At 37.7% G+C, this 22,280-nt stretch overlaps 1 protein-coding gene across 1 annotated transcript; it reads right to left on the bottom strand.

Moving 5' to 3' along the window:
- Positions 1–13,087: 13,087 nt before the first annotated feature.
- On the bottom strand, positions 13,088–22,280 carry CCDC122 (coiled-coil domain containing 122). Its single transcript, XM_050913623.1, has 4 exons — positions 22,155–22,280; positions 19,401–19,799; positions 18,116–18,232; positions 13,088–13,565 (listed from the first exon to the last, which is right to left on the bottom strand). The coding sequence occupies exons 1-4, from the start codon at positions 22,266–22,268 to the stop codon at positions 13,401–13,403; spliced, it is 795 nt and encodes a 264-aa protein (XP_050769580.1). The 5' UTR covers positions 22,269–22,280; the 3' UTR covers positions 13,088–13,400.

The following is a 22,280-nucleotide window of genomic DNA, read 5'->3' as shown; positions in this document are numbered from 1 at the left end:
GGCACCAACTCTAACCTTCTGTCTGAAATGGACCTCAACTAGTCTGTAGTGATCTCTTGAACAGCATTAGGTTTTGAGAGAAGAGGCCTAGCTCCTGTAAGAAAGGCGCTGACAATACTTCCATTCTCCAGCTCCTATAAGAAGTTCTCTGGACAATGTGTAGCATTGGAGAAATTGGCTCCCACTGCTGTGCGTGAAACCCACGGCTTCCAGTTCAATTCTTGGCTCCGGGAACAGGCAGGGAGCAAGCATGAGTCTAGGCAGCAGATGGGGACATTGCTAATTGGTCTGTTTTGATGCTGGGCCATCCGCTGACAGACACTTCGCACTTCTCTCTTAGCTGTGATTTGCCATGTCAAAGAGCTACAGATATGGGAATGATAACAAAAAAAGTGAAAACAGCAATCACTTCAGTGCAGACAATCATTTTTCCTCAACTCTGCTAACCAAATTTGCTGCAGAACGTCATGAGGCAGCATGGACTTGGCAGACTCTTTGCAGCCCAAAAGACGCGATTTGTCCTTCTTACAGTGTCAAGTGGAAATGATGTTATGTGAGTGCCATAATTTCTAATGCATTTTTGCTGCTTTCTTAAAAAGCCTGGTGATCATTACAAAAGAAGGAAAGCAGAATGGCCTACCATATGTGTGAAAAAATATGCTGGGTGAAAACTACCATGACAGCAGTGGTTCATAAACAAGGGATCAGAACTCAGTAAGGGTTGTGAGTATGACACAATTTTTATTGCAAAAGCAGGATTCACAACCAGAAGCAGGAATAAAAGACTGCAGTTGCAACTGGAAGAGAGTTCAGGAGCATGCTGGAACCAGCAGAAAAGTTTGGGAGCTGTTCCATCAAACTGTTCCAGTTTAAAAAATGGCAGCAGATTACAATCTTTATACTATGTAAAACTTCAACTTTCACATTTTCTTCTTCTCCAGAGACTACTGGCTACAAATCTTAGTATTTTTATGGTAACAATTGTGGCTTTGTCTTCTGTAATGTCCCTGCCATATTTTACATGCTCTGGGACAGTAAATGACTGTGATTATACTGCTTTGGGGGAGGTACGATATCAGAGATTGTGTCTGCCTTTCACTTTTGAGCACAGTTGCTAAATTCTCTGTGTTTTTTAAGGATTTTTTCTGTTTTTCATTAAAACGAAAAAAAAATTAAACTACTGCAGTCATTACAGATCAGCCATTTACAATGCAGGAAAACAAACAAAACATTTTTTGAATGGAAGGGATATAAAACGTCTTCTCAAACCACCAGTGCCTAAAAAGAAGCAATTTTACTGTCCATGTGGATCTGTTTAATTATCTTGGATAATGTCACCCTCTAGAGGGCCAAGTTCTAGTCTTTCATTGTTGATGGAGCTGTATATTTCTAAATATAGGAGATCATAATGGGAAATGCTGGCAGAACCATCAGTGGAGTACCTCAACACAAAAGGTAATTTGAAATTTAAAACCAACTATTTTGCCTTGACTTTTCTGAATGTCACCACCTCTACCCCAGACAAACACAGGAAGAAAGACTGTTTGCTGTGGTATTTTCAACAGTAAGTGACCGCAAGTTACCTAAAATAAGTGGCGAAGATAGGCTAAGTGAAAGTAGTGTCCTCATGTAAACCAGACACCCAGATTTTACATGGCTAAAAGTAAGCGAGTTGCATCTATGCTGTATTTTAGCTGAAAGAGTCTGAAGTCCAGCTGAAGCTATTTGTGTTGGTTCCTTCTGTAGCACATGGAAAAAGAGAGAGTCACATCCACAGGGTGATTCATGCTACCTCTAACAGGCATCAATTTTAGCATGCACACTGGATGTGCTTCTCCGTCCAAGAAGCCTAGATGATTAGCTTACATTAGCTAATGCTTAAATGGCTAAATATTAGACAAGACAAATTCCAACACAGCCAAATGGAACATCTCTAGTGAAGGACATCACTTCAGGGAAATTCTGCTTTCTTAGAGCAATTAATTTCACCAAAACACACTTACATGAGGAGAGGGTGAATCACCTTCTTAAGGTACCTCTCTTTCACATAGGAAATCTAGCTTATTCGTTCACATGCTTGCTATAGCTAAGGTTAGGCAAGAAGAATCCCACACAGGTTCAGCAAGCTTCGCTGCAAGCGATCTTCTGCCTTGCTGTCCATTCCACTATTAAAAGTCTCTTTGCCATGCTGGAGAGGGGGCTGATCAGCTAACACAACATTCAAACGCAGGCTGTGGAAGGAGGTGTTTTGCAGATAAATTACTTGGAATCCTAGCACTGAAGAACTGCACTAGTGTATCTACTAAGGAACGTCATTCCCAGTTGGAGTTTATTAGGCACATCCACAAAAGTAAGAGAATTAATAGCTATGAAACAGACCATTCGCTTTCATGACCACTAAATCCCCACTGAAAAGGTACTCCCACTTGGCTATTGATTCAAACTAACTGTTAGTTAGGTTAAACAAACATGTCCTGAACTCTGTCCTAAAGATGATCGTCATATATGAATGAGGAAGAAATAAAGTGGACATGTATTTCACACTGGTAGTTTGGACTCAATAGCCAAAATCTCCCTTTTGTTATCTCTAACAAGTATGCCTCATTTTCCATTCAGGAGAGAAAAAAATCTCAACCAATGTATTTCCAATCAAACATTTCATCAGAATTCTCTGCTTTTGTATTGCACGTTTCTAAGCTTCTAATTTTAGTATACTAGCATGTGTTTTCTATTAACAGATCTTCTCTTTCTCATTTATACTTGACCTACTATACATCATTAAAGTTGTTAGCATCACAATGTCAGCTCTTCTTGTTTTCCATTGCTTCTAAAAACAATGTTGCATTGCTATTTTTCTTATCAGCTGCTCTTTTATGCTTTTATGACAGCTTTTGTGTTGTTTGTTTCTCAATGTACATTATTTTCCACGCTTATGTATTAAAAGCAAACATAATTATACTAAATGGTATCAGAAAATTAAAGCATTTGGGAAATACACTAATGAAAGTTCAACACTCCCTTTGTATGAGAAAATTAGCACTCTTGAAGGTCTAATAAGCATGGTTAAGAATGGCTCTGGTGCCAATAACCTAAAAAGTAGTCAAAATCCCCTGTGCCATCAGCTAATAATATAATGTAACACCAAGGAAAAAAAAAAGAAGTACTGAGAAAAAAACCCAAACATCGCAAAGCCATTCAAATGGAATGAAAGCCATCTGCAGCTGCCTGGGCAATATGAAGGCAAAGTGAGTTAGATTAAGTTTTAAAAGTGACAACTAAACTACCTACAGGTGTAACTGCCAGCATATGGTTCCTTTTTCAACTCCAGACTTACTGAAGTGAGTGGAGTTAGACTAGACAAAAGCTGCAGTAAATCAGCAACTGATCTATTAGCTCCTACTTTTCAGCAGAAAACCAAAAAGGCTTTGAAATTCTTAATTACTATATTTCTGAAAATGGAATAAGCATGCTCTGTAGCTTCTTTTTAGGTATAAAAGGAAAGGAGTCAAAACCACCAAAACATTGTGATTGCTACTGTAAGTACTGAAGTGGTGTTACAACGATTGTAAGGAGTTACTTTTGATTTCATACTTTGATCCCTCTTTGAGTAGTGAGGTGTTTCTTTGTTGTTTTGTGAGTGCTAATTGCTGTAGTGCTGTGTTAAATCATTGTTATGCTGGTTTTCTTGAGCAGCAGGATGGATAATTGAATAATTACAAAGGAGAAGTTTATTAAAATGGGTATGGCTATAGAAATTAGATTTTCCAGCAATTCAGTGAGGGCTTGTATACAGTTATGCAAACAATCTGTTGAAAAACATTCTTTTCCTATCTAGAAGATCAAATCTTTCATGCACACAGCTTCTCTCAGAAGCAGACCAGGAAATGACAACAACTGCACTGGGCTGACTTTCTTCTCCACATGCTACTGTGAGAATCCTTAATCCTGGTACAATTCAAAGTTCAGCCATAGAATTCCTCTGTTATTATGGGTAACTCATAAAAAGTAATAAACTCAAATTCTGCATGTAAAAACAGGTCTCAAGTGTGTTAGAGGTGCAGGAACTACCGTACACCACTGAAGGGCCTGCAGAATAACATAGAATGTCAATGAGAAAATTCTCTTCCACTTTGGACTTTCAAGCCATTTTTTTTCTGGTGCGGAAGACAGCAAAATGTTGGGTCCCACGATGGTTGAATACACCTGAGCCATTAGGTCACACACTGAAGGAGCAGCTGCAGTGCTGAGCTGCAACAGGATCTAGGTGCTACCTCTCCAGCTGCCATACTTACTGCCTGAAAAAATTTAAGCAGCTACGGCACCCTGTGAGGAAGCACTGGAGGTGCCACAAGGAAGAGAAAGACGTTCCATGGGAAACTGAGCATCAAAGAAATCTCATAGTTTAGTTCAAAGAATGAGTTAAAAAAAAGTAACCTTGTGAGATTCTACTGATACTGATACAGTCAACATCAGGATCAGTACTTTAGATCTTTTGCACAGGTTTCTGTCACATGAGTTAATGGACACTGACAGTAACATAAACTTTGATGCTCCAGCGGCTGGCGCAAGATGAGATTATTGCTGACTATGGAGGATTCTTCAGACTTAGGAACCTCATGTTCCACTATGGGCTCTGTAGTATAAAATGAACACAGGCTTATGTACTATTGTTCTCCCTTCCCCAATTTCTTTTACTTCCACTCATTGCAGCCTGTGTCTGCCTCCCATTCACATTCCCCTGCTATCCTTGTCTAAGTTTATTACCTACATTTCCAACTTCATCCTCATTTTCAAGGGACTGCTCAGCATTTTTCTGGTCATTAGGTACTAATTTTAAAAGTCTAGGTTACAAAGAAGAGACTGGAAATTCTCACTGATGCAAGTATTATTGGCAACTGGTGAGATAGTTCACATGACTGGAATGCTAAAGATCTTTAGATAAAATTTGTTTAGGGGAAGAGGTGAAAGCAATGAATGATGTAGTGGTAGTACTACAAAGACAATGCTAGCTGGTCTGTATATCCCGATAATTCAGAAAGTAATTGTCAATGTGCTAAAACATGAAAGACGAGAAGAGAATACAGCAGAGTGGGAAGGAGGGAGAGTCTTTATAGACCATGAAACCATACCAGAATTATTTCTTACGACTTGTCTGCAGTGAGAGGCAGACTGCAGGGGAGCAATTGTCTTGCCATGGGAGAATTCAATTTCAGAAATGTAGCATGGAGGTCACACAACTTATTAGAGTTTCTAAAATTATTCCTTGTGATCCTTTAACACAGAAAGTATTACTGCTCTCAATACAGGGTAACTCAATTATGGTCTCACTATGATGGATAGAGCTGTATTAATTCCTGGCCTGGAGTCGGCGAGGGATAACTGGAGATGATAGATGGGATTTATGGCGTGTAATTTTAATCATCTACCATGAGTTTAGGACTAGTTGCCCTGGACTCCTTCTGCAGGCAACAGAGGGAAACAGGCACTCCTAGAAGGCAAGTCATGCCACCTATCTGAGAGCCCTAGGATGTTTCATCTCACCTCATGTTAGTTATCCAACAGGTAGACTTCCTCCCATCCAGATCCCCTCCATAGTCAATGCAAAGGGCAAGGCACCACCAGAATGTGAGTTACTAAATTCTAAATAGGTGTCCAAGACAGGCAAGGTGAATCCCCTGCACAGTAGTTGATGCTGCAAAATGGCTAATGTCTCATGGTTGATGAAAATTGAGAGTGAAGTTGGCTGGGGAGAAGCAGATAGAAAAAAGCAAAGGAAAAATGGGAGTTCTACGACAGAAACTAAAAAGATGCTTAAAAAGCAGAGTACTCCACCAAGAAAGAGCAAATCTTTAGCTAAAAGCCTACTCTGGTTCACTGGCAAATGGAAATAGCTCTTAGAACCAGCCTCCCACTGCTCCCCAGTGTAATATATGGAAAATATGACATTGAATGTAATATATAAATGAGAAGCTTACAGCCCAGGAAATCAATAGGGAAAGCTAGGGGAATACAAAGAAAAATATGTGGCCAGCAATAAGAAAATAAAGGGCAAAAAAAAGACATTTTGAGCATTTATTAATAATGCTGTTGTGGCTGTGGTGGCTTAAGGATATAGGGCTTGGATACATCTTACCTAACTTCAGACATCAGAATATAGTTATTTACATCTGAGCTAGTGACCCTTCACTGCCCTTACAGTCAACTGAGAGAAATAGGACTTTTTAGGGCACAATTCCTGTCATCCTAATGCAACTATACAAAGCAGTTCAGATGAAACATCCCCTAGAAGTGTTTCTCTCCCTCCATGACTATAAAGGAAGAACCAACAGATGTAACTGGGAAAAAACTTTAGATACCCAAGCTCTCCTCTGCCAAAATATTTGCTTGTTTTTCCATCTGCATCAGTTAACCTAATACAAATGCATTAGCAATTAAAGAAGTCTTAGCAACAGTATGAACTCATAATTTGAGAGATGGAAATAATTTTAGTAGAGATGCACAAAAGGTAGATAGCGTATTTGTACTGCACTGGAGCAGGCCATTCCAGTCCTTTAGTAACTGCGACAGATATGACAAAACCTGAGGGTAAAATTTTAATCACAAGACCCAGATAATTTTTATCCAAGTTGGCTGAGAAGGCTGCTGGTCTACTGATGTAAAATTTACATGACTGTTATAAAGTCAGGATTCAATAGATTAGAATTCTGTGCCAAGACTGAAAAAGAGAAAGGTAATAAAAGTAGGTAATTACATGACAGTTAGCCTGAAACTGTCCTCCCTCTCCCCTCAAAAGCCCCTGCCAAAGTTCAATCCTTTGCTCTGGAGCACATAGCCATAAAATAAACCTTTAAATACGGATAAACAACAGACTGGCTGTGCTATTTCTGGGCTTATCTCACACAAAATAGGCATTTAATTGAGTCTTTTAAATTAAGGGTAGTTGTTCTAGCATTCCTTTGTATTGACTGGAAAGAGCCAGACTCTACCATAAGGCACGCAAGAACTGAATCGGCTGCGGGATGCCTTTCTCTTGTCACGTATATTGGGACCCTCAAGCAATGAGATTCATACCTTATGTTTAAGCTTTCCAGAACACTGACTTTGAGACAGAACTGCAGTTTCAGGCCAAAAGATTCAGCCCAGGCAGGGTTATTTAAGAAGCCTGAAAACATGGGTTTATATAATATGTTGTAAATCTGTAACTACCAGCTATCATCAGTTTTAGTCAGCTATAAGTCTGACCTATCTTTTTGAAATATATTTTTCAGCAAACAGCAGGAACCCAATGATCTTAAACAGAATAGCTCTTACTAAGAAGAAAGTGATGTAAGGAAAAGTTTGTAGAAGACTGCTTTTAGCTCACAAAAACATTTTTTTAAAATGATTTTTAAGAAAAAATGTGAAGTCCTTCTATTTGTAGTGGACTTTGCATTATAAGTCAGATTAGAACAGAAGGTCTAAGGAAATTTGCCAAATTGTTCCTCTTTTAAAAACAGATCAATAATTAAGAATAAATAAATCAAATCTTCCAGTTGTTGTTCACAGTTGTAAGAGTTAGAATACTCAGCATCTCCTTTTCATCCTGCCTTTTTAGAAAGAAAATAGCATTTAGGAGCATTCAGCATGTTCTGTAGAAATATTAAGTATTCTCACGATAAGTATTACTATTCAAATCGAAACAAGTATGAAAGGTGCCTTTACCGTGTAAAAAGACATTTCACCACTAGAGGGAACTATTAGACTTTATCGTCAGTGGGGAAAAAAGCAACTGCATTTCAAACTGTCGGTGCTAGTTCCACTCCAGAAAAGTCTTCATAACTTTGTGAAAAACACTGCAAGTGATATATTTCTTTAATCAATATAATGTGTAGATGATAGAAAAACATTGAAGCTTTTATGTGACATTTAGTCAATAAGTATTGAATATATGGTATCCGATATTTATAATAAAATGAGAGATTAAGAAGCTTGCTGCTCTTGGAAAGATTTAGAGAGAATTTTACTGCATTATGTAAAACTAGACTATGTTAAATTAAAAAGCTACTGCAAAATGTAGAAACACTCATGTAATTTCCTAACAGGAGAAATCTCTGTTCAACACAGAGTACTGTCCTTTGCTCATTATTGTAGCAACCATTTTCAACCAGAATTATATTTAGCGACATGATAAAGCTGTCTCCTCTGTCTGCTTCCATCCAGATGGGGAATGTGCAGTGCAACTATCTTTATTTTTGTGGCTAGGGAGGGTAGAGATTTTGTTTGTTTATCTTGCTTTGTCCTTTGCAGTTTGTGGTTTACTTTTTTTCTTCGTTTTGTTAGGTTGCTACATGTTGCTTCCTCTAAATGCTAGAAAAAGCCAAGTGAAAGAATTGCATGTGGTACTTTAAGCAGGCTGTGAATTGTTTTTGCTTGATCTTTGTTTCTGAGGCAGTTCATTGCACTGCCTTAACCCTGCCCCGAAAAAGTGTTTGCCTCTTGCAAAGTAGACAATTAAAAGAAAAACAATTCAGTACTGCTTGGAATTCCTCAAGAAGTCACTGCCTCGACATGACTCATAGCTACATGCTGCAGCCACGTTTAACAAAGGATCTAATAATTACTTTGATAACAGCATATTCATGCATTTCAGAAAATTGGGTAAGAGTTCCGAAAGTTTTTTCACTCCCAGCAGCATGACATACCATTCATGCATGGTGTGCCCATGATTTCTTCTTCCTCTGAAGTATCGTGTATGAACCACAGCAGAATAGCATGCATTACTTACTGTCACTCTCATGCACATGGCTCTCTGCAAGTGACTCTCCTGAGGGCCAAAGCAAACTCTGCAACAGAGGCAAAGCAGCATAACATTGGTGTCTATCCCCAACCCACCTTCCCTCTTCTGTTGTGTATTGCATGTAGCCTTGATGAGAGCAAAGATCTTAGCAGGTATGTCTGTATTATCTAACACATTTCTTCTGCTTCAGTATCTGAGGTTGTTGAGTCATGTGAAAGGGTTTCATGTGGAGTGTCAGCTTACAGCACGGGGAGATCCTTCCCTTTAGCACCCACCAGTACATTTGCTGCATCACATGACGTGATCCAATGGCTGTATTGCTTCCCTGTCGAGGGTGGAGTTCCCCCAATATGTTCCTACTCATTTACACTGTATTGTTGGAATAAATCCAGTTTCCTGAGCTTCAAACTTTTGGTAAGCAGTGGGTAGGACTCATTGGTTGGTAAGTTTTTCCACACTCTTATTTATTTACATGTCCGTTGCTGCTTGCTATCTGTTTTGCTGTTCAGAGTGGGCAGTCACTCCTCTTCCCGTTGCTTGCTGAGTGCTGAAGACAGAAGTTCTTCCCTTAGTTCCACACCCATCCTCAGAAATGACTGATATGGGTTTGGCAGCACAGTGCTCCACCGGGAGCTGGGAGAGCCTCATGTAATAAGAACACAAAGTGCATTCACTGAGTTATTCCCCGAAAATCATAAATCATTCTCCTACTGTCTGTGCTTGCTTGCTAATGGAAAAAAATGCCCTGACATCAACCTACTACTGTTCAACATTGCACCAAGAAAAATCAGCCTCAGCAGCTTGCCAGGATTAGTTGGAATTAGACATTTTTATAAAAAGCTACATACAGTTCTTTTTTCATATGTTGTACAGAATGCTGATAGTTTAGAGAAGGCAGTAATTTGTATTTCCTTCTTTCAGCTGAGTTTTTTCCCAGATGAGGTCTTCTCCCAATTAACTGCAATTCACTAGTAAAATGTTTATGCCTTTCTTATATTTATTATCTATCTGTTAAATATTCAATGCTAAATTTGAAATGCTGCACCTGGGAAAATACGTAAATACTGTATGATACAAAGTTCTGTTTAATCAGAAGTGTGCAAAATGTATTTGATCCTGTAAAATGTGATGTTTAGCACATGAAACAACTGAATACAGATTTCAGGTGTACTCAGTGACTAAACTTCTACAAGTTTGGTGGAGACTGAGGACAATCAAAGCTTCAAAGATTAGAGATGAATAAACTCAGGTGTCAAGGCAGTTGAGTCAAACACACAAATAGTATATTTACATGGGATGAGAGAGTATAATTGTGGCATTTAACTAGGACAGTGATGCGGGATGACAATAACAGTCAGAGTCCACATCTTATAACAAATTATTTTGGAGATGGAACAGACTTTTTGCAATATGGTGGACTTTGTACTGAACAACATTTGTATTAAAGAGTTCATACTCTATGTAGTCAATAAAGCATAAGTAAAATTGATTAAGGACTGGCAAATACATTTCCATAGATAATTGTTAAAGAAACTCCAACATATGAAGGGGGTATTCATAGTAGAATTCCACGGGTATTGGTATTATGACTAACACTAGTATTTTTCTCTGATATGGAATTAAAGATAAACTTAGTTCTAGCATAATTTCTTAATTACATGAGAGCAGAACAGTTATACATAGCACAGACACACATCATTAAATACTTGAACTATAGCTATATTTTGTGGCAGGAAAGCTGAGAAGCTGAGGTGTACTTTAATTTCCAAAGCTTCCACCATTCATATGGGGATACAGCTAAATCATGCAGCAGCTCCTTTCTGGCCTGCACAGCTGAGTTTCTTCTTGGGAAAACCAGGACATGAATTGGAGGGAATCACAAATCGCCAGGGGGGAATCCTCTGTAGCTACCAGAGTATTTGAGACACAATTGAGATAAGCTTAGTCCATTTAAATACATACATTGAAAAAGCAAGTTTTACACTGAGGAAAAAGGAGGAATACACCTTCGATAGCTGGGATCCCTTGAAGGGGTCAAGGGCCCCAGTAGGCAAGAACAGGAACTCTCTTGCAAAGTACAGAGCAAAAAGCAGCATTAGACAACTTAGGCCTTGGATGACAGGAAGGCCTCTGTGTAGGAGAAGGCAACATTTCCTCTGCATACAGCACCAATGGGAGTATTACATACAGTTCTCATATTCACCTTTGTTAAATGATATTAAACAACTTAAGAACATGTACAAAAGAACCATAAAAGTAATGTGAGATACTAAAATTTACTGAGATTTATGAAAAGGAAGAGGGAAAATGTGGGTCTAAGGTATTTACTTGGTATGAATCATGCTGTACGTGTGTTGATATGTAGAAACTGCTCTAATACCCAGAGAAGTAATAATGAACATCTTCATTGGTCAAAAAGAAAAATAAAGGTTAATTTTTGTTAAGTTAGAAGGTTTGGATTGTTTGCTAGAGTTGTTTTCAACTGGTAATAAAGTGCAAGGTTAAACTGTGATATTATAACCATGGTAATAAGTGTCAAAGTATATTTGGTTGAAGTAATTTGTGTAGCTGATAAGAAACATATCTTGCTGCATTGACTGTTCTGGTTCAGAAATATTTAGAAACTAAGTATGAAAACAAGACAATACCAGTGGTAAAAGGCACATTTAAGGGCACGCAGTCTTAATACCCCGAGAATTTTGGATGTTATACCACTGTTGGGGGGATGCAGTAAGCTAAAGTTCTCAGTCAGATCTGACAGTCAATAACTTTGGAAGGCTTGATCTATTTAATTCAGCAAGAAGACAGTGCATAACTATTTTTATGGAGAGAATATAAAGTACACTCATTTCACCGGATGGCTGAATAAATTCAAATTAGAAATGATGCAAAACAAAAGAAGAGTAGTTAATCATTGGAACTACCAATACGGCAGCAAATACTCCAATTATTCAAGTCTGGATCCCTTTCTAGAAGATATACATTAATCAAATGCAAGCTGCTTTGCTGTGTGTGAGGATAAACAGTTGTAATGTTACAATAATGTACTATATACATGATAAGACTTAATGTTCTGTTGGTGCTTTCTGGACTCGTCAGCAATGAATGTGTGAGTCACTTCAGAACAGAAAGGTAGCTAAGATTAGGGGTTAGTTTCACAATGCCTTTCTTTGTCTTCTTTTAAAATAAATCAGGTTAAAAAAGTTTTAACCCAGCAAATTATTTGTATCACATTACAGTTACTATAGCATAGGATAGTGAGGTTTTCATTTCTACATTATTGTTTTAATGAAAGTAGCCTGGTTGATAGTATTGCAAAGGAAAAAGACCAAGCCAAACAAACCTGAGAGTCTAACAATGTTGAGAGAGAGCCTTCATGAGTCAGCATATTGCTTAAAATAACTTTATATTAAGTGAAATAACATATTAAGGGAAATGTAAATATACATGAATATACGCATGTTGCAATACAATTAGTAACAGTATTGCATTTTAAACTTTGCTTTCCTAAGCGAACAATGTATAGGCAGTTTAACAGTTTCCACAGTAAATACTCAATTTGCTAAAATCTTCATTTTATATTCAGGAGTAAAGATAAATCTAAACTATTCAAGACAGCACCTCAAATAAAAAGCTACTTTCATAGAACAGATAAATGTTACAGGTTATGTCCATCCAGAACTATTACCTTAAGAATAGAGAAAGTACTGTAAATTCCTCAAATGCCAAGCACATAATAAAAAGAAGGCAAAAAATGTCTACTGTTCACTACTATTTTAACAAGGACTTTTAATAGGTGGTCATTTATGTTAAGAATCAAGATCCTCTACACAGTAAGTTCCTCTATAATCAATCATCTACAATGCATTCCTATTTCTAGAGGGTGAGTTGTTCCATTTTAAAAGCTGTCCAGATGCAGTCCTCTCTTTACCTGCTCATTCCTCTTTGCTAACATATATTAGACCAGTTGAAGTTAGATTATTTGAAGCCCAGTTCTGGGCGTACTTGTTCCTAAGCCTTTTACAGCTGGACAGCCTATGTCCTCCTTGTCCCCCATGCTAGGACATCTTGGCAGATATAGGGCAAATAGGCTGTAACATGATCTATATGAACTTCCCACACAGCAAAATACAGGCCATCAGAGCTTTCAGAGTTCCTTAGTAGGTTGCAATAGTAAGGTATGTGGATAAAAGATGTGGAATTTTGGTATCCCAAGAATGCAGATATACACCGATACCAATTTCTCTGTAGGAAAAACAATGTAGATCTCAATCTTCAGAGATCTAATCAAATAAAAAGGAACTCCTCAAATCTTATTTGGTTGACTTCAAATGACTTTTTAGATAAAATTGGCACATATGTTGAAAACACCTGGAAATGTTAATAACTTTTCTTCCTGAACAGCCTCTGGCTACGGTAAAAAAAAGCAAAGTTATTCCAAAGCATTACAGACTGAGCACAGCCTAGTTTAGGCCACAGAATGAAAGGGAGAAAAACTTTAAAAAGAAAGAACTCACTGAGGCCTGGCCCAGCTATCGGGCTATTTACTATTTGTAGTATTTCCAGAAAAAAAGCTCCTCTGTCTGGAAAAGATTACCCACATTGTAGCTTCGTTAGGTTTGTTTTATATGCTACTTTGTAACTCCACTACTCCAAGACACTTTCTTAGTTCTGCTGCCTTCTTCTCCAACTGCTGAATGTTCCAGTGCCATTGTCTTTTATTTGAATGGAGCTTGTTCAGTTGGCAATGTAAACGTTTTAGAATAGCATCATATCTTTTATTCTGTACCTAATAAAATAGAATAAAATTAACTTCAAAATTTCTTTCAAGTAAAACTATTTACAGGGGTGGGTTCAGCCCACCTAACTCTGTCTAAGTGTAGATTCTGACATTTGACCAAGTCATTCCATGTTCACTTTATAGCTACTGAAGAGACACAGACATCTAGGAAGCAATTCATCTGACTGATTTCAGATATCTGCTTCAGGACAATATGAATCATGCCTCTCTTTCCCACTAAGGGAAAGAAAAGCTCTGTCCCACTAAGAGCTTAAGCGAGGAGTTCAATGTGGGTATCTATCTGCTCTGTAGATGTCTAAAATTTACCAAAGTAAATCCCACCCAAACAGTCAGCATCTCACAGCTGTGGCAACACTCTGTACATGGAAGATTTCAGGCTCCAGAGTGAGAGATGAGAAAGGAAGATATTTTCATTCTTTGACAAGTGTGTTTGGGTATAAATTAGAATACAAATGAGGTAACCTAGATGGCTGTAGTAGCGTCTTCACTGTTGCAGTGCACTTAAAAAGGTATGTTTTTCTTAGAAAGGCAATACTGTGGCAATGCAGTACTGTATCAATTTTGATCCCATTGCTGCCGTATGTGAAGAATGGCTGCTGCAGATGACCCTCTGAAGATTTGCATTCTGAAGTGTAAAAGCATGAAACGTTCATTATAATAAAAATGGAAATAATGGGTATTCACTTAATGAAAATCTGGGCTTACTTACCCTAGTTTGAATGGCATGTGAGTGGTAGTGTATAATTATTCCTGTGTCTGCTTATTGAAACATTATTACACTGTATTTAACTTACACATGATGGTGTACAGCTGCATCAGAACTACAGCATTGCCAGTGACTTCCTGTGAGTCTTGCTGCCTAAATTTCACGTATAACTAACTCCCTCCCTCACTAATGTTTTACAAATTACACTGCTTTCTTTTACTGGTGATGGGTTGTCTTTCTTCACGTTGCCTGGCTCTCCACTATAATCCTTCACAACTTTTCAAGGGATGCTGTCAGATTCACTCATCTGAATGAGTGCTTGCAGGATCTGAACATCACTAGGATTGTGTTGTATGACACTGAAACATCTATGATCGATATTATCTGCTTTTTTTAGAAATGTGTCTCTAGCATCATTATTGGGAACTGTGGCACACCTGCTGAGGCAGGGAGCACTAATACACTTACTGGACAGAGAGGAAGGAGAACACTGCTCTTTTTACTGGGCCTTGTATACACATAAGTTAACCATTAGAAAAAATCAACTGGGCATTCGTTGAATCTCCACCACTGGGGTCCTTCAAGGACAGGACAGACAAGCATCTGCCAAGAATAATATAGCCGCATGCTGATGTGGGGGAAAGAGGGCAGCAGGGGAACAGACAGTCTTTTGAGCTTTCTTTTTCTTATTATTTTTACATAACAACCTATTTTCTATTATTTCTGGATGTCTTGAATTAGTCTTTATGACTGAAGCCTTGTCCCTACACAGGTAACCCCCCTGATTTATTGTTGACATCCCTGTCCAAGGATGGGAACAGGCTCTGCTCTTCAAGAGATGGGTGGTGGGGCTGGTGCTCAGGAAAGGGAGTGGCACAAGGTCTACAAGCTGCCTTAAAAGTCCATCAGTACCCTGCCTGATGAGAAGCATCCCAGGTACGAATTAATTGTAGGGTTTATTAATTAGCAATGTCAGATCACCGACTTTCCTTGGAAAAAAGGCAGCTTGGGCACAAATTTACTTGCAGAAAGACATTTCATCAATTATTTTTAACTTTCCAAAATTCAGCTGCTTTAGAAAGGCATTCCGAATTATATGCCTGCATGATGTGCTTAGTTGGGGAAATCTTTGTGGGAAACCAGAAATAATACTGAGGCAAAGTGGGAGCACCAGGGCTGTGAGAGTCAGTCCATTCTGTCTGAGTGCCAGCTTAGCCATTAACGAGGCTTCAACAGGAATTCTGTAGGCATTTAAGTATAGAGCTGTATGGGGGCAGACTTAGACGAGTGCTTAAAATCATTGCTGAATCAAGGCTCCAGAAGTCCTACAGCAACAGCAAGCTCATTAATCAGATGCGATGACTTGCTTGTATCTGGAGGCTCAGAAACCTGGGAGCTCACATACTCTTTGCAAATTTATGAATCATAGAAACACAGAATGGTTTGGGTTGGAAGGAACCTTCAAAGATCATCTAGCCCAATCCCCTTCCAGGGGCAGGGACATCTTTCACCAGGTCAGGTTGCTCAAAGCCTCATCCAACCTGATCTTGAACACTTCCAATGATGACAGCTTCTCTGGGCAAGCTGCTGAAGTGTCTCACCACCCTCACTGTAAAAAAAAATCTTCCTTATGTCCAATCTAGATCTACCCTCTTTCAATCATTTAAAAACTGTTGCCCCTTGTCCTGTCACTACAGGCCCTGGTAAAAAAGTCTTTCTCTGTCTTTCTTACAAGCCCCCTTTATATATTCAAAGGCTGCAATAAAGTCTCCCTGGAGTCTTCTCTTCTTCAGGCTGAACAACCCCAATTCTCTCAGCCTGTCTTCATAGGAGAGGTTCTCCAGCCCTCTGATCATCTTCGTGGCTCTCCTCTGGACCCGCTCCAACAGGTCCGCGTCTTTCTTGTGCTGTGGACCCCAAGGCTGGATGCAATGCTCCCGGTGGGGTCTCACCAAAGTGGAGTAGACGGGCAGAATCACCTCCCTCGACCTGCTGGCCACGCTTCTTTTGATGCAGCCCAGGATACAACTGGCTTTCTGGGCTGCGAGGGCACATTGCCAGCTCATGTCCAATTTTTCATCTACTAATATCCCCAAGTTCTTCTCTACAGGGCTGCTCTCAATCAATTCATCCCCCAGTCTGTATTGATATTGGGGATTGCCCCAACCCAGATGCAGGACCTTGGACTTGGCCTTGTTGAACTTCATGATGTTATAAGGAGGCCAGTTACTTTTGGCCCATGCAGTGCTAGAAGCTGAGAATCCCTGCAATATGTAAAAGTCCTATGACAAGCGCTGAAGTCTTGAGGTGGGGTCAGTCTGCGGATTAAGACACCTAGCTTTAGAGGTGTATGTGTGACCTACATGTCTACATTCCTGTTTTGATCAATAGAAATCTAGCCAATGCATACTATAGTCTCAAAAGACCAGATTATGCAGCTCACCCTACTGTAAACACCTACATATGGCCAACTGAATTGATCTCTAGAATACATCAACTGCACTGGCTACACCTCCAGTGATTATAATGGGAACCTGTCTGACTCGTGTAGCCACCTACATTCAAACAACCACATCTAGGCGTCGGCAGTCTGTAGCTGAATCCCACCGCTGCAGCTCAATGGAACCTCATCCATATGTCTAGTATCTCACTTTATTCCCATGCTTGGCTCGAGTATTCTTTTCCTGAGTTGTGCTGACGACTGCTGGGTACTAATGTCTCTGCCTGTCCATTGTAAGTTTTTATATTAAAAATTGGATCGTTTTCCAGAGAGCTCTTAATAGAAAATAATACCCTGAAAGATTCCATTTTTAAACCTGCTTCCTTCTGCGACAAAAAGATCGTATAATCCAAACAACTGAAGATCAGGTTCACCTTCACTATTTAATTAAATTGATTTCAATAACAGAACAGAACATTATTTTTAGGCTGCCTAATTTCACTTTGGGTTTAGAGAACTTTCTTCGGAGGATGTTGCCTTGATAATAAAATATTTTCTCAGATGCTGAATAGCAGAGACCTATTCTAAAGTGGCTGTGTTTTGCTTTTCAGTTTAAAAATTCTCTGCTATTCCCTATCACATGAAAAAATATTCTTTTTTGCTCCTACATTTTACAATGGGCAACAGAGCTAACCTTAGACCAGTTAATCTTTATATTATCAAGCTTTGCTCATTAAGTTTTGTGGCATTTTTTTGGACTAGGAAGATAAATGATGTGAAACTTCCAAACTAAAAACTATCTAGACTACAAAGTATTTTAGTAAGGAAAAAAATGTAAAATACAGTTCAATTATTTAAAAAGAGAAGGTTTTAACTATTTATCAGAATTTTATGTTGGCAGCTAATTAGGAGCTGCTGTGTTATCCCTAATTCAATGTCAGCTCAAATTAGGGAGATTCATGGGAAGTCCATTTTCTTGGTGCAATTGATTCTCCCATTGATGAGTTATCAGGAACCATGAGACAAGTCATGAATAATCAAGTCAGCAGTGAAATCTGAAGTATTTCAAAAGTATTACAGAAATAAAAAAACGTGCCTTTTGCTTTACTACCACTCAGTGACCTCTTTCTTTTCAGGACATCATTCCAAAAGTTCACAGCTGAACTCCTTGTTAAAAGACTTAAGAAAAAATGTTCTTAACTTCAATTTTTCTCATGATAGCAATTAAGCTCTGAATTTTAGAAAGACTATCAGTATCAAGAATTTAAGATAGCATGGTTACTGTATATACTTGAATAATGTATGGCCAACAATGGTGTATAAAGTACTTCAAACTTTGCACTATCTACATTCTGTCAGAACTGTAACTATTATTTTATTCAAATGACTCACCTCAATTTCTTTTCTAAGCTTAGCATGCAGTTTTTTCTCTTCTTCCAGCAAATCTGTTTTTTTATTGATGAACTCATTCAATGTTGTGATTTCCCTTTTTAAAAGTGTAATTTCTTCCTGCAGATGTAAGTCAAGATACAGAAATCCTCTCCTTAAAAAGTTGCACAGTACATCTATTGAACTTATTTAAAATGTCACATTTTAAGTCTCACTTCATTAACAGAGATGAGATAAAGATCTATAATAAACAATTTCACATTAAAATTATTAATAATAAAATTAATATTTTAAGAATTATTAATTAAAATTAATAATTAAAATAATTTGTAACATGGCTTTAGATACTTAAGAAGATATACTCTTGATCTGAAATATGCAAACAACTACAACAATACAGGAATTTGAACTCATTTTGGTCTTAATTTTGTTTAAAATGTAGTTTATTGCAAAATCAAAGAATATTTAATGTAATACTTGGGATAGATTTTTCTTTCTCAAGGGAAATACATTGTTAATGAGTCTTTATTTATCAGTATTTAAAGATTTGCTTGTACAACCAAATCTTCATCAATTTACGTGAACAGAGTAACACCAGATTTTCAATAACGCAAGTTGCATCAGAGTTGAAATCTGTGACCCCATTTCAACTTCATACTTGTGTTTGTTCATATATTGGTAAGGTTTTGTGGTGAAAAATTCCTACATAGTAGTTTTTAATAATATTGCAATTAGGGTCAAGAAAAAACAACAGTGTCAGACTAGAATACCAAAAGAAATATATTTTTCCTCTCTCCTTCTTTCTATCACCTTCTCATCAAATCTACCTCCTGTTGGCAAACAGCTCAACTGTAGTTTGTTACTTGACAGCAAAGTTAAAAGAATACTGTGCTCTTACATGAAAAATGTAACAACATGGCAATGTTCCACAGAATTCTGAAAAGTGTCCACGTAAGTTTATCCAACAACCCAAAGACGACCACAAATAGTTTGGCAATGATATAGTTTAATTTACAGCTCTGTAATTTTTTTCATAGCTGAGTTCATTCGATCACATAGAATTAACCTGACTTTTACAATAATATACAGATAACAATTGCTGCTGATTTTTTTTACTGCATACTAAAGTCAAAATTTCTTCAATTAATGTAGCATTATAAATTATCTATATTCCCTGTAGTCAGTCCCTCATGAACCGTAAACATATTAGACAAAATAAACATATTAGCTAAACTATGCCAAAATTATTTCACACAACAGGAGAAGAATCAAAGAGGAAATATAGTACCTGCACTTGTTTTATAACAGATCCTTCTGGATTCTGGAGATCACACATTAACTCCTCTCTCTTTGTCTTTAATTCTTTAACAACAGCTTTCTTTTTAGCAAGCTCAATCATAACTGGCATTTTATTTTCCATCTCCCAAAAGAGATGTTTATGAACCTTTATTTTTTCCCGATATTCATTATTTCTTGCAAATGTAATCTCAAACTCTTCTTGTACTGTTTCTGCATCACGCCTCAGCTTTAAATTTTCAGAATATAGGGCTCTGACTTGGGCCTCCAGATTTTCACAGTGATATTTTGTCACTTCTATGGCATCATCTTGTAGATATATTTCCCTTTCTGTCGTCTTCGTTTCTAACAGAATAGAATCCATTTCTTTTTCTAGTTCCTGAAACTTTGCCTGTAAAATATTTCAGTGTTCACTTAAGAACATTTTTTGAGAGGATACTAGGTATCTAGTTAAACACTGTAATTTATACTTATTCAACAGAGCCTTCTTTTTCACTTGTTTAATGTGGCTTGAATGGAAGATAAGCAGAGTTCCATTTCCTAAAATCATCGCCTTCGAGGCACAATGCAAGAATACTACCTTAGACTTCTCCCCTTAGATTGAGTCTAAAATATGAAATAAAGTATCCTTGAAATGACTTTAAATTCCTCATATTTGCAAGATACATAGGACATGACAGATCAAACCCAACCCCAATGTTTGTTTAGAGCTGAAATCTGGTTAAGTCCTAATCAGACTAAAAACAACTAATGATGCCAAACATCACTTACAAACCCACACAAACACATAGATGGGTGTTTGGGGTGATGGAGCTTAACTAGCCTGTTCTACTGAAGTTTTTAATCCCGCCTTCACCACAGTAGTATTTGAGAGTAGGATTAATCCCAGCTATTTTTAATCCCCTAAGAAATACACATCTAGTCCTAAAAAGGCCTCTACATCTTCTCACTGATGAGAAGTGAACAACTCCAGGAAGTAGTACTTTAACCCATCATAAGAAATCATAGAATCTTAAAATCATTTAGGTTGGAAAAGACCTTTAAGATCATCGAGCCCAACCGTAAACCTAACACTGCCAAGTCCACCACTAAACTATGTCCCTAAGTGCCACATCTACACGTAAATCTAAGATGGGGGGGCTGAATTGCTGCCTCGGAAATGTGTCTCTCTCTTTGATGACTACCAAGGGAGCCTAGATGACTAATACAGGCTTAACATCTGACTTGTAGGTGATATAAGCTAGCTATGATGAATCCCACCCAAAGTAACAGCCAACAATAGTGCATTAAGTGAGAGAATTAGCATTGTGATTTATGTCACCTATTATCTTTTACCTAATGGAAGCATTATGAGTGCTATGAAATCTCTTACTCAATGTCTTGAACAGATTAAGACATTATTAACTGCTAAGAACAAAAAGGTTCTGCGTAACTTTTAATTGGGAAATCTTGGGCTACAGTTTTAGCAGGGTTTGTATAACTGCCAGCCACCATTTACTGAGGACAGGAAAGCAAAAGATCTTAATGGCAAAGATCTTCAATTTTGGAAAGGAAATTATTGTTTTCCATGTCTTCTGTGACATGCACACGTGGGAATAGACGTAAAAGCAGTTCTGCATTCTGACTTTAAGTTCCTAGTTATTTAACTTTGCTGTTCTGCTAACATTAATGTTTGTATAGAATTTCCTAGGGTTTGGGCTTTTTTGAAAGAAAAAGGAAAAGGTGTAGAAGAGGAAGAAAATAAATGGGCTAACTTAATTACCTAGGGCTCTAAAGTTCTGTGGGTTTTGAAAACAGATACCCTTCTTTAAATTGTTTGATCACAAATTAATTGTTGCAGCATCATCATCCCATCATTATGGGATGGTATATAATTAGGAGAAAGCTTTTTGCAAGGTGTGGCCTGGCAATTGACATTCCTAAGCAATAAGTTTTCACTGCTCCTTCAGAGAAGCTATCTTTGTACAAAATTTTAAACCTCAGTTATTTCAGTTGTAGGGCTATTCACACACGTTTTAATTGGAACTCTACTATTTCCATTTGCATTCTCCCATGCTCAAAAACGCCTGAATGATATTGTGTCTTTCCTCAGACTTAAATGTAAGTCCTTCAATAGAAATTTGATCTCAAAGGTTAAATAATTGAAAGCTTAATAATTTCTGTGAGAGATTAGAACAGAAATGATTACATAGTCTTCACGAAAACTACATGTATCCAGTGTTCTACAAAATATTACTAAATAAAACCAGTATTTAATTACTATTTAGGACACACACTTCAAGCACACAGAAAAAAGTATTTTGTATGAAAAAGATACTAAGAAAAAATGATAGAGTCTGGTGAAAATCTGCCAAAAAGTATGCTTTTAAAATCCTTTTTTCCCCATTAATTTCTCAGGAAATCACTATGAAAATTTCAAAGAGCTCTAACTTTGTATTGAGTTTTTGTGGGTTTGCTATCTCAGTGGTTTTGGGGTTTTTTTGTTTTGGTTTTTTTTTCCAAATAAAAAATAAAAGCTTCTGCTATAACGTGCTCTAATGAAGTCTTAGCTATGTTGCAGCCTTACAAATAACAATACAGATACACAGTTTTGGCTAAGCCTAAATGCCACACACAGGAACAGAACAGCTGCCTTGCAAACACCCAGAAAGACTGAAGTACCATCAGCTTCTCTTGTTCATAGGAATACTTCCTCATCTAATGACAAAAATAAATTAATTAACCTACTTCAAAAAAGACTTATTACCTGCAATTGGAAAAGAACTGTTTTGCTTTTTTCTATCTCTGATGCTTGTGAATGCTGCTGCTCTGCAACTTGTTTTACAACTTCAATTAGTGATGGAGAATTTTGCTTGGCCATTTTACGCAAAAG

The sequence above is a fragment of the Gymnogyps californianus genome, chromosome 1, assembly GCF_018139145.2.
Source record: "Gymnogyps californianus isolate 813 chromosome 1, ASM1813914v2, whole genome shotgun sequence".
NCBI classification, from domain to species: domain Eukaryota; kingdom Metazoa; phylum Chordata; class Aves; order Accipitriformes; family Cathartidae; genus Gymnogyps; species Gymnogyps californianus.
The sequence above is the reverse complement of the archived record's forward strand: the minus strand, read 5'-3'. Positions and strand labels throughout refer to the sequence as shown.